The sequence below is a fragment of the Martes martes genome, assembly GCF_963455335.1.
Source record: "Martes martes genome assembly, chromosome: 9".
Lineage (NCBI taxonomy): Eukaryota > Metazoa > Chordata > Mammalia > Carnivora > Mustelidae > Martes > Martes martes.
The window spans coordinates 61,698,183-61,711,101 of record NC_137896.1 but is presented as its reverse complement, the minus strand read 5'-3'; the positions used below and the strand labels follow the sequence as shown (position 1 = coordinate 61,711,101).

Sequence of the window (12,919 nt, the reverse complement as noted above, 5' to 3'; positions counted from 1 at the left end):
GCGCCTGGGTGGCTCATCAGTTGAGCATCTGCCTTGGGCTCGGGTCATGATCTCAGGGTCCTGGGAACGAGCCCCTCATGGGGTCACCCACTCAGCAGGGAGTCTGCTTCTCCCTCTCCCTTTGCCACTCTGCCCACATGTGCTCTCTCAAATGAATAAAATCTTTAAAAAAAAAATATATACACACACACACACACACACACACACACACACATATATATATATATATGTATACTGAGATACTGCATTCCACTATTAGACTACCAGAAACTCAATCACGTACCATGTCAGCAAGGAGGCATTATCCGTACTGCTGACAGAAGTGTAAATCCTTCAGCTCTGAGGAGGGTAGTTTGGCAACGTCCCTCAAACTCCACATTCCTTTTCTAGTGTATTAAGACATTTTTTTTCTAGAAAATCTGTACAATTACCTTCATATATTCATAAGCTTATTCACAGCAGCACTGTTCTTAATAGCACAAGATTGGAGGCAAGCTAAATGTTCTCCAGGAAATGTGGCAGAGTGTTGTACAGCCATAATAAAGAATTAGGAGCCTCTTTATGTGCCAAGACAGATCTCCAATATGTATTAAGTGGAAGAGATAAGGTGCAAAAGATCGCGTGTAGTCAGGTCCCAGTTAGTTAAAAGGGGGACATAAATATATAGTCACACATTCTTATTTATGCAGAAAGTGTGACCAAAAAAAGACACAAGGAATGAATAAAATACAGTTGCCTATAGGGGGGAAAATTTGTGTCTGGAGAACAAGTACAGGACGAAGAATTTTTATTGTTTGTCCTTTTATACTCTGAGTTTTAGAACACATGAAGGTATTGCCTACTGAAAAAAATTGATTAAAGCTATTTAATAAGTAAAAGCTCATCGTATTGACTCCTATAGAGGGGAAAGGATTTTGCTGTATTTTTTCCACTATTAACAAAAATGACCCCATTCCTTAAAAAATGTCCCGGTCCTCAAAAGTACCCTGTCCTTGTATATGAGGACCGATGGGGATTAATATCTAGGCAGAAGTCCCTCTTTGCAAAGCTATCAATCCACAAGTTCGATGAGTCCCTACTTCATGTCTGGCCGCTGACCTGAGCACCAGGGGCACCCATGAAGGAGAAAAGCCTACACACCCTGTCCAGCCAGCTGGACCCTGGACCCGGCAAGGCTGAGAAATGATTGTCCCTGACCTTCCCAAGGAGGATTTAGAGACCCCTCGTGAACAGGCAGCACTAAAAGCCAGCAGGTGGGGGATCCTGCAGCAGGAATGGGAGGTCAAAAGTCGGAGGTCCCCAGGCAGCAGTGCCGCTAAGGGGGAGGGAGGGAAAACCGAGAGGAGTCGCCCTCGGCCAGCTGGGCAGCAAGCAGAATTTCAGGAACTCCACCCTCCTTCAGCAGCCCTTGACCCCCAAGCCACTTGTAAGGAAGGGTGGATGTCCTCTCTCTTTTCCTCGGCCCCAGCAAGCGTGGCCCTGGGCAGCCTCGGCTCTCCCCTCCACTGAAACCCACACTCAGGAACTCACTGAGACAGACAGGTTTGTTCCCGGCCATGGGGGTTATTTTTCTTTTTAATGAGACTGCAGACTCCAGGAGGAATCAAGTTTTAATCGTGGCATTTCTGGTCCCCAGGGGACTTTCCAACTGAACTCATCTTCCCTGTCACCAAGAAAAGGAACATAAGTCACTGTCTCTTCCACGGGGCTTGGTTTTGTGTGGGGAGGCCGAGCTTCAGAGAAACACAGAGGGGAAATTTGAGGAGGTGAGTCGTGGCAGGATTTCTGGCATCCATGGCAGGACTGTGTGAAGACATGCTTTGGCCTGAGGCCTCCCTTCCCCACAGCAGAGGGGCAGCTGCCTGAGTGCTTCCTGCAGAACATCACTGGCCCTCGTGGGCCCCCTGGGCCTTCGGCGTGGGGCAGCTTCTTCCCTCAGGGAGCAGAGGGGGCGGGCAGCAAGGGGACGGTGTGCGCCCGGGCCTGAGGAGGGGAAGGCAAAAAGGAGAAGATGGGGAGAATAAGACGTTCCACCTTCTCCTGCCCTGAGTGGGAATCGTGAGCAGAACGAAATGCTGAGTGGAGCTTTCGGATGGGTAGAGCTGAGGCTAGCTTGGAATCTTACAAACCTACTCCATTCATACAAAGCAGAAATGCACCCTTCCGACAAGACTTTGAAGAAGGGGGCTTTGAGAGGTCGTGCGTGGGGTCCTTTCTCAAATTGGGGCTGGTGGCTCACGCTGGAAAAAGTCCACCAACGCGAAGGCAGGAAACTGAAGGAGTGTAGTGCACAGAGGCGGAAACACCAGCCTTTGGAGCTAGAGGGGACCAAGTTCAAGTCCCAGTGAAGTCAACCTGCTCGTCACCTTTCAGAAGTCACTTACCTTCTTCTGGCTTCCATCTACTTACTGCTGCCAGGATCAGAGCAAAGCACGCTCTTCTGAACCTTCACTGTTCAGGTCATGAATGTGGTTTGCAGCCCACAGAGGTGCTTTCCACATGTTTGTTATTGCTGTTCCTAACACACACGTTGCCATGGCGATCATCGTGCATGCGTGTGGGCCGGGCAGCCCTAGATTAGGGAGCATGAAGGGGTTGTAACTTAGCAGGGCACACAGGTTCCCTTCTCAATGACGCCCACATTTGCAGGTGGGCAGACAGAACCCCCGGTTCCCTCTAACTCCGTCTCCTCATGGAGGAAGTGGGCATAACTATAAAGGCCTGCTACTTCCACATACTTAATCTCAACCCTTCAAACAAGCAGGAATGGGTCATCCCAATTCAATGGTCGAGGTAACGGACCAGCAAGGGGACTTCACCAGGGCCATTCCCGCCTAGGGATTAGACCCCAGGCCTCCTGTGCCCAAGTCCATGTTCTTCTCCCGTCCCTCTCACCCCAGCCAGAGCTGAGCCTTGACCACACACAGTGGCCAGCGGGGGAAGCTGGGGACCCTGGTCCCAGGGGCTCAGCGTGGTTGGGCTCACTGTTCTTTCTGTAGTTCACAAGCATCTGCTTAGAACAGCAAATTTTATGAGCTTTCTCTTTTCTCAAGAAGTCCCAGCTGTAAGCGGAAACGAGGCCTCGGGTGCAAAGCAGGGAGGCCCTGAAGTGCTTCCTGCCCCACCTTTGCACTCAGGCCTGGATTCCTGATGGCGGCTGGAGTTCAAGTCCAGACGCCAGCAGGCTTGTGAGAAAGGCCCCTCTTGCTCTGGGTGCAGGGCAATGGGCCTTCTTTATAAGACCCTCCCACCCCACTGCAGCCCAGCGTGGCTGCTAAGGGAGGGCCATGATGGGGTCCTCCCTCTGACAATCTAGGTCCTTCTATGGGGCAGATGTGGGGTTTGCAGATTTGGTTGGTAGAGGGGGTTCTTACCCAGAACTTCAAATTTTATACAAGTTCTTACATGGAACCCCAAACTGTAAAGCAAGAGAGCTGCTCTGCCTAAGGCCAGTATCCCACCCACCGCCCTGCCTGCCCGTCGTCCCCCATGGCACTCACTCACTGCACAGAATCACCTGGGCTCTGTAGGGCCTGGTTGTCACCACCAGCGTGTCCTCCCTCCGGTGCCCAGACCCTTCTGCCCTCTGCCTGCTTGCCCTGTGAAGACTGATCTTGCACACAACCTGTGCTGCCCGGGCTCATACAGGCAGGTCACTCCTTGTCCTCAGCACAAATTTCAAACTCCTCTTGCATTCTAGGCTTTTCGGGTTGGTCAACACGCCTGTCTTTCCCCACCATTCACCAGGGTCCTTCACTGCCTTTGGCACCCACAGTGTGTGCTTTCCCTTCCCACCCACCTTTTCTCTTCACGCTCTTTTTAAACCTAACCCTCTCTCCAAGCTTCTCTTGAGAATCACATTGTCCTCATACCCTCCCAGCCTGCACTAGCTGGCATGGACTCCCCCATGACACGACAGCTCACAGAGTCAGCGCTCTGTAAGGTAGCATCTGCTTCTGACGTGGTTTTAGCCGGGTCATGGATGTGAGCATGAATCCGTCTTGTCCCTCCAGCTTTCCCTATGGTTCATTCAGGAAAAAAGGGGGATGACTGACTTCTTCCTCTCACATCAAACTCTAAATAATATGGATTTCAGCACGTGGTAGGGCTTCAACAAATAACTACTGATTTTATTAAACCACAGCAGTCTGAGACATTCCTGGTGTTACTGAATCCCCCACCTTGGGGAGAATGGAGGCACCTCTGGGGGTTGGCTGGTGTGGGAGAGAGCCCTGGACTGAGGTGGGTGGCCAGCAGATCAAGCCTCCTCAAAGGCTTTCCTCCCTGAAGCACATTTCCCTGAGATGTGCATATCTCTCCCACCTTAGAAAGACCCTATTGGAGTGGCTGAGGCATTAATTCTGGGCCATCTCGCAGGGATTTGAAACTGGACAACATCCTTCTGGATGCAGAAGGTCACTGCAAGCTGGCTGACTTTGGGATGTGCAAGGAAGGGATTCTGAACGGCGTCACAACCACCACATTCTGCGGAACTCCTGACTACATCGCACCTGAGGTAAGACGGTGCACAGAGGGCCACCTTCTTCCGCCAGGCCATTCATTTGCACTGAGGTCACCCAGCGGTGTTGGGGGAAAGCGCTAGAAAACCAGGAGAGATTCTAAGGGAGGAGAGAGAAGAAAGGTAGAAGGCTTACTGATTTCTCCATAAGGAAATGGTAGTGATGTAGGAGATAAGGGGCCAACGGTGAGCAATGGGCCATTCCCCATGCCAGGGCAGAGCCTCGCTGGGCCTCACCCTTCCGTCTCAGTCCAGAACTACCAACGGGCTAGGACCAAGAGAACTTTGTAGACATGTATCATCGTCTTCACTTCTTAATAACCAGAATAAAGGAGCACCATCAATAAAGGTGGCAATTAGCTTCATCAGCAGTAACGTACTTATAGTAAACCCCAGATTTATTTGCCATTTCTAGCATAGGGGTCATTCTGCATGGCCGGTGCCCAGGGTCAAGCAGGAAGAGTAAAGTGTGCTTCATTATAAATGTAGATCAGAGAAGTTCCCTGGGAACCTGACTGACGGACTGCCTTTTGTGAAGTTGTTTGCACATGTTGTTCGTCATATGGTGCTTACTGGCCTTGAGTTTCTCAAGCCAGTCTTGCTGAGGCTGAGATACCTAGTGCAGCATGATTCAGATTTAAGACAAAGTGTCTCGCAGCTGCTCAATAAAAATGGCCTCAAGGGTTCTGACCATGTAAGATGGGAAGGAGATACCAGCCCCCCAGTAAGCACTGCCCATGGTACACAGGTGCTCGTTACCCCATTCTGGCTGCGTTTCCTTTCTGTGGGTATTGTGTGAGCACCTGCTAGATGCAAAGCATTGTGTCATTCTCCTAAAACAACTTCTGGTCTAGAGGCAGTGGCCTCCATGTTAATGGCTAATTAAGCAGAATAAACAGATACAAGAGACAAGATGATATCCTCAGGGATAAGGGAAGGCTTCTTGGGACACCTGGTAGATGAACTGAGCTGTGGAGAATCAACAGGATTTCCTTGGGTGGTGGCTGTGGAAAGCATTCCTAAAAACAGCCAGGGGGGTTGGGGTGGGGGCAGGGCAGCCCGGGAGGGTCCATATTCCTGGGCTCTGAATCCTTCAGGGCAGGGGCTGTGTTCCTGCTTACTCCCAGGATCCAGCATATAGACCAGGCTCTTAGTAACGGCTGGTTGAGTGAATAAATGAATTTGAACTTAAGACACTCCAGTGACGAAGGGATGAGAATATTCTTGGCCTTCATTCAGGGAAGGAAAAGAGTATAGCTAGAACACAGGCATTCTTCATGCTCATAGTCATGAATGAAATTAGGAAAGAGGACCAAGGGAAGTGGCCTTGATCCTAGAGGATCTGTAGACCCACTAAGAGTTTTCCAGTGGAGGGTGTTCGGGTCTGTCAGACCTGTCCCAGGAAGAAGACAGGCAACAGGAGTCCGCCTCAGAAGGCAGAGAGTACGGAAGGGACAGTCAAGAGACTTCACAGAGCAGACAAGACATGGCAGGGGAAGAGGGGCTGAGGGGGCCACTGGGTGGGTGCTTGAGGGGACGGGTGAGGATGGTCAGTAATAGTTGAGCTCCCTTTAGAACCTTTTAACCTTCTAAGAGATCTGAAAGCAGAGATTCCAATCAGTCTTCCTTAGCAGGAACATTAGGAATTTAATCTTCCAGGAGAAATCAGTAAAAGCAAGGGCCCTCAGTTGGGACCTGCATTTTTACCGTCTTCCTCAACATTCCTTCTCAGCAGAATGCCTGGTTCCAGTCCTCTGTCAGCTGATGGCAGAGTCAAAGGGTTAACAGGCTAGAGGAGTAGTTAAGGACCCAGCCCAAGGCAAAACAGTCACTTCACGAACCTAACATCCACCCAGCTCTCATGGTAGGCAGTCCGTTGACAGGAGTCACAGCGAGCAGCGCTGACCTCTCTGTTTATAATGAGGCATAGACGCCCTTCCTTCCCATTCCATCTTCGTGCTCATGGCGCAGTCACCACCACCTCTGAAACGGCGAGCAGTCCTGGTCTTCCCGCAGGCAAATTAGAGCTGATCAAGATATTGCTACTTCCAGCCAGGGCTACTGGAGAGATGAAATGCAATCACACCTCCCAATGGGTCCAGCACAGTGCCTGGCCTGTAGCGAGCTCTGGGTCATTATCTTCACTATTGCTGGGTTGGGGGGTGGGGGGAAGCACAGTCCTGAGAGTTGACAGTCCAGGCTAGACTGGACCACTGATGCCCCCAGGCGACCTTTACCAAGTCGCAAAGTGTTTTAGACCCTCTGCTTCCTCATCTTCCAAATGGGAAGAGCACTTCCTGCCCTACCTACCTCAGCAAGCTGTTTTGAGAGTCTAATGAGATTAGAGCATGAAAATGCTTGAGAAACCATAAGCCTCTATTCAGATAGGAGGGGCCATGAGGGGCCTGTTAACCCTAAAACCACAGCCAGCTAATGAGGCTCTAGCTGTTGCCCAATGCTTCTCTTCCCACCATGCCCCCTTGGCTAGCGCCTACTGCACCCACTCTCCACACGCCCCACGCCTGCTCCCTGGGAAATGGAAGCCAGCCCTGGGTATGCCTAGCACCCTTAGGCCCAATGCTTGCCCTCCTCCCTCAGCTCTGAGCCACTGAAGGGGGTAGCCACCGCACCCGTGCCCTCCCATGGCGTGTGAAGCCTTGCCCTTCTCACGGCTCCACAGCTGACGAGCCGGTTAAGAAGCAGAATTAGGGCCAAGCCCCAAAGGAATTTTATGAAAGAGGCCACCCCAAATGGGAAGGCTCTGGAGTGGGCCTGGGGACGGGCGGGCAGGGCTTCTCTGTGGTTTCTGTAGAGCCATCCCGTCTGAGCACACACAGGCTACCTGGAGGTCACCCCCCCCACCCCACCCACCCTGCCACCTGTGGAGGTACAGGACTCAGATCTGCCACCTCCTGGAGGCTGGAGGGCGGCCACCCAGCATTCCTAGCCATCTGAACCCAGGAGAGAAAGGGCCCATGCCCAGCGAGACATGCACAGTGAGCATACATGGCTGCCAGTCTCCCGAGTGCTGGAATTGGCCTGGTCATGGTAAGGGGCTTGGAAGCATGCTGGAGCCCCTACCTTCGCTGGCTTAGAGATGCCCAGGGGAAACAACTGACCATGAGAAAATAACTAAAATCACAGTAGTATGTTAAAGTGCCTGCAGTTCTTAGGGACAGGAGAGGGTCGTAGGATGTCAGAAGATGCTGGAAAGCTGGGTGCATTCGGGAGAGTTTTCTGGAGGAGATGGGTGATAACCATGGCCTTGAAACCAGCAGTGCCATGGTGAGCCAGGTGGGGCCCTTGATCTCGCATGATTGAAGGAGCCACTGACTTTGGCTTTGGCTTTGGAACAGAGCAGCATTACTGGCTTCTCAGGACAGCAGAGCCTGTAGCTCTGACCTTACGGATACCGTGTGTTGACCGCTGGGTTGAGAGACCCAAGATTCTCACCAGATCGCCAGCCCCCACGAATTCAAAGTTGGCTGCATTTACTTACATTTCTTTTCATTCTGAATTCAAAAGATTCCTAAAACATGGATGTTTTTACTGTTTTCAAAATGATTCCACTGAATCCCAAGCAGTCTGTAGTCTTTAGTCTCCAGAAGGGTGTTTTGGGGAGACCAGGGAAGGCCCCAGTACTCCCATCCAGCCACCTCTTCCCCAGCCGTCCTGGAATCTGAGGACCGAGCTGCAGCCTCTTTCCAGACAGGCTACCTGAGAAGTTGCCCTCCTGAGGAGAAGTTACCCGCCTGAGGTGTCCCGCAAGTGGAAGTCACTATGTGTGGCCTTTGCCATTTGGGGGGAGGTCCTGGATGGACACCCCTTTAGGACATGCACCCCAGTCATGCTAGTCCTCTGTCATCTTCACTTTTTGGAATCCTTCATAGAATTGCAGAGCAGAGAGCAACCCAGAGCAGCCCTCTCATCTGTGTTTGTGCGCAGCTCCATGCCTAATCTGGCTCTGACGGATGGACAAAAGCATTATGGGACGGGGACCTCACTTCACAAACCCTTCCTAGCAACGAGGTCAGCTCAGTGTTTATTTCTACCCCGAGCCACACCTGTCTCCTTGACCTGCTGCATACTCTCTAGACGTGGAGACCAAACCGAACAGAAGAAAACTTGGATTTCATGCCAACTTCCAATTACATGGGGTTTTGTGTTTTGCAACAGGCTTTCAAAATCTTCCACCTTAATTAACTGTAGGAGCTTGAGCTGAGAATCTGAGCTTCATGTAAAGAGGAAGTCACGTGAACAGCTCAAGATCACCCAGAAAATGTAGCCCCAAACTTGGGAGGGAATAGAAACACCGTGGTCAGTCTTCCGTCCCTGCCACTGTAACACATGGCCCATGCTCCCGAGAAAATAAGATTGGGGGCAATTAATTGCTTTTCAAAAGGTTCTGCAGCTTCTTTAGGTAGCATTCCTCCCAGACATTGAAATTATGACTCAGTCCGTAAAACTGCACATTGTTGTGCGGGAAGGTAATGGCTCAGAGTATCCCGCGGCCACATGTCGTGAATGCATATAACATAAATGAATTTGACTCTGCTGTCGATCAGAGGAAAAGAAGCGAGAGGGACTGAGAGTGTTAGGGGAGAGAAACAACCGGTGACAGGCAAAGCACACTGGCTGATGGAGGAGATGCCTTGACTGGGGCTACTGCTATAGGGAGAAGGTTCTGCCCCTCAGTGAGGCATGCCGCAGATCAAATGAAGGGGCCTGGGCCTTCTGGAGGCAGGGACAGAAGGGATTCATCAGCGAGTTTTGTGGGAGTCGTGAGGAACATCGGGGGTGGGTCTTTTCCTGAAATAGCCAAAAGCATAGGCATCCTTTGTGATAGAACACAACAGGATGGAAGGTTTATTAACTGTAGTTTCTTTTCCAAAAACATGGGGCTCAGGCGAATTCAACGTTGCCACAACCGAAAGAAGACTGAGATTCTGCTCGCCTCCCCACTCGGTGAGGTGGTCCTCGTTGGCTCTCAGTCACTTTCAGCTTGCTCGAGTTTCTCTTCGCCTGCGTCTTCCTCCTGTGACCCTGATTGTAGTGTGAAAAATACACACGTATTTTTATATGGTCCTATGTGCAAGTCAGGAACTTCAGCTGCTGTAACAAAGAGACAGCGGTTTATTCCCATGGGAGGACAGACTGTCGGTGTTGACTTTGGAGCATTGATAGGTCCCAGCATAGTGCCTTCCAAACTCAGTTTTCCCTGAATTTGCTGATTTCTGAACCTCAGTTATATGAGCTAGGGCTCCGCTGGGCAGAGGGGTGAGCTGGAAATGACGACTCTGTTCCCACGGCACTTGTGGCACAGGGAGGCCGTGGGCGGGAGTCCTTGGCAGGCACTGACCTTGCCCGCTTCCCCAACAGATCCTGCAGGAGTTGGAGTATGGCCCCTCGGTGGACTGGTGGGCCTTGGGGGTGCTGATGTACGAGATGATGGCTGGGCAGCCCCCCTTTGAGGCCGACAATGAGGACGACCTGTTCGAGTCCATCCTCCACGATGACGTGCTCTACCCGGTCTGGCTCAGCAAGGAGGCCGTCAGCATCCTGAAAGCAGTGAGTCCTTGCCCTCCCCCAACGCTGCTGCTCCCCGGCCCTCTCTCCCTCTTCTCCCTCTGTCCCTGTTACTCCTTGCCAGTCCAGAGGACGACTCTCTCCCTTCCTCCCTGCCTCTCCCCCGTCACAGCTGTGCTGAGGCTGAATGAGAGGCCTTGCAGACAGTCACTGCGGGGAGTGGAGGCACGAATTGCCTTCTGTGGGACTGGGACACATTTGCGTCTCCCGAGAGGGAGCTCAGCGTGAGCCTGTGTGCGCGTGCATTTCAGAGGGAGAGAAGCCGACCCAGACTGCGCGTCATTATTTCTGCCACGTAGATACTGGGCCTTAGCTCAGGCCTGTGATGGGCAAGAGGGAGGCGGGCACTGTGCGCCTGTCTCCATGATGGCATCTCTGTGGCTGAAGAGCCAACAAGAAAAGAAGTGCCTGCTCAAGACCCGTGCAGCCGTGCTGATTCAGACATGATAGGGAGGCGGTCCCCAGCCCTGCAGATAATCCCGCACATGGGAGATTCTTAGTACTTGCCCAGCACAGCTGTTTCTGCAACGTAAGCCACTTGGACCAGGGCAAGTAAGTAGCGTGCCCTGTCCTCCTTGGAGAGCTGTGGAGGGTGGGGTGCAGGGAAGGGGAGCAGAGCCATTGACCCACTGGGCTGAAGTGGGACCAAGGGGACAGCCTAAGAAACTTGACTTCCAGCCCTAGCCTCCGTCGCCCAACAGAGCACGGGCGGCAAAGTTCAGTACCTGGTACATCACATTCACCAGGTGTCCCGTAGCCATGTGCCCTCTCGATGGCAATGTACTTGCCAATATTTACCTAATTTTATGTTTTTTTTTTACCAAGAAACTTTATATGACTGTCACATATGGAAAACCAGTATCATTTACCATAGCTAAGTTACATAGATCATCATAGGAAAATGACAAAAAAGACCTCACATCATTCTGTCAGTGCCTGGGAACTCGCGTGCGGCATTCTGGAACGTGCCACATCAGAGCGTGCTGTTCTCTCCCATGGCTCTTGCTTCTCCTTCCTTCCTTCCTTCATCTCATCCATTTCCCTTTGTCTCCCTCCCCCTCCCCGTCAATAATCCAGTGACCTACTGTCTGTTGAGTGTTTCCAATGTGTGGGGCATCACATTTCGTGCTAAGTAAGTATTGGTGAGTATAACAGCCATCGTCCAGCAGGCAAAGATGGGCAGTAAATAGAACATTGCATCTGCACACAGTCACAACTGGGACAACAGCAGAGAAGGAAGCAAAGAGAGGATGTGTGTTCTCACATCTCGTGCATACCGGTGAGCCTCAAGTATGCCCCAGGTGCTGTGTCAGGAGCCCGGCTAAGGAGAAACCTGCAGACAGCACCCGAAGGAGCCAGAACACCAGCCCAGCAGAGCCAGTCACTTGCCTGGGGCCTTGAACACCAGCCCGACAAACCGACGATCCCCCTGCCCGTACCCCAGCGAGGCCTTTCAGTTTCAGATGACCCAGAGCCGTGTTTCTCAACAAGGTGTGATGTTGCCCTCCCACCCCCAACCCCGGGAGATATCTGGCAATGTCTGGAAATGTTTTTGCCATCACAACTTGGAGGGGGCCTGCCACTGGGGTCTAGTGGGTAGAGCCCAGGGACATCGCTAAATGTCCTGCAATGCACAGGACAATTCCCACAACAGAGAAGTATCCAGTGCAAAATGTCATTAGTACAGAAGTTGAGAAACTTCGACCTACAGAGAGTCAGAAGCTAGAGGTTATGCCTGTGTCAGCTGGTTGGCAAGGGCAAAGTCTCTGAGAGCTTCGGACTCGGGAGCCGCTTCCTGAGATGTTAAAACCCCTATGTTTATCAGTAGCTCTGATACTTCCTCTCCCAGAAGTGGAAGGGCAGGAAGAGCTAAGGAAGTAAAGAAGAGTCCTTACTCCCTTGGCCTTGGAACACTTTACTTCCTCACATTGTCCCTTGATTCTTGGACCAGGCCAGGTTTTCCATCACACTGGCCACCGAGCTGTGTCTCTGAGGGCTGTTACCTACACAAAAGTGGCGCAGAACTCTAGAGACCATTTACACTGTAGAGTTACACAGTGCGCAACCTGTGGAACAGTAAGTGCCAGTCTTAGTGCCTTCCTTCCTCAGCACTGTGCTCTGAGCCCCAGCATTCAGCCTCCTACTGAGTCATTTAAATGTACCGAATGCACAATAGAAGTCAGGCACTGAACCAAGTACTGGGAAGATAGGACTGATTCCTATATTCTAGAGCTCACCAAGGGAAAGAGAAGTTTAGGCAAATTGTAATTTAAATAGACGAGAAACATGAGGTCCCAGGTACCTACAGAGCAAGGAATCTGGGGAGGCTTCACAGAGGGGGCAGCATTTTGACTGGTTCTTAGAGGATACACTGGGACTGGACAGGGGCATTTGACCAAGGGAATAAAGGATGCTGAAGGCCAGCCAGCGTAGACTGGGTTCAGACTGAGAAGTTTCTGTGTGTCCAAGTCTATGGACTTTATCCTGTGGGCGGTAGGAATCAAGAGTGTTGAAAGAGGGTAACCTCTGCTGACTTCTAGATTAAGAAGGTGAAGTGTGTGTTGGTCCCATCCTACCTCAAATCTGCCCACCACCCCTTCACTCTCTTCCCTGCGGCTCTCCCAGCCGTGTGTCCACGTGCTTTGGCTTCCGGGGCACCAGGCAAGAGTCTGTAGGAGACTCTCCCTGCCCAAGAAGCTCTCCCTTGCTAATGAAGCCTGAAACTATATCAGTAAAGATTTCTCCCTTTGGGTTATGGTTTCTCCTCTTAAATTGCTCTCTTTAAATACAGACGCTCAGCCTTCACCCTGTGAA

The 12,919-nt window shown here is 51.6% G+C and overlaps 1 protein-coding gene across 1 annotated transcript in view; it reads left to right on the top strand.

Annotated features, from left to right (window-relative positions):
* The window catches only part of PRKCE (protein kinase C epsilon), a gene marked incomplete at its 3' end in the record, with an annotated part of 480,419 nt that overhangs the window by 442,327 nt on the left and 25,173 nt on the right, over positions 1–12,919 (top strand). The window contains exons 12-13 of the mRNA XM_080814806.1: positions 4,378–4,516; positions 9,899–10,087. Coding sequence (XP_080670932.1) covers positions 4,378–4,516; positions 9,899–10,087 — 328 coding nt within the window. The remainder of the gene's footprint in view (positions 1–4,377; positions 4,517–9,898; positions 10,088–12,919) is intronic.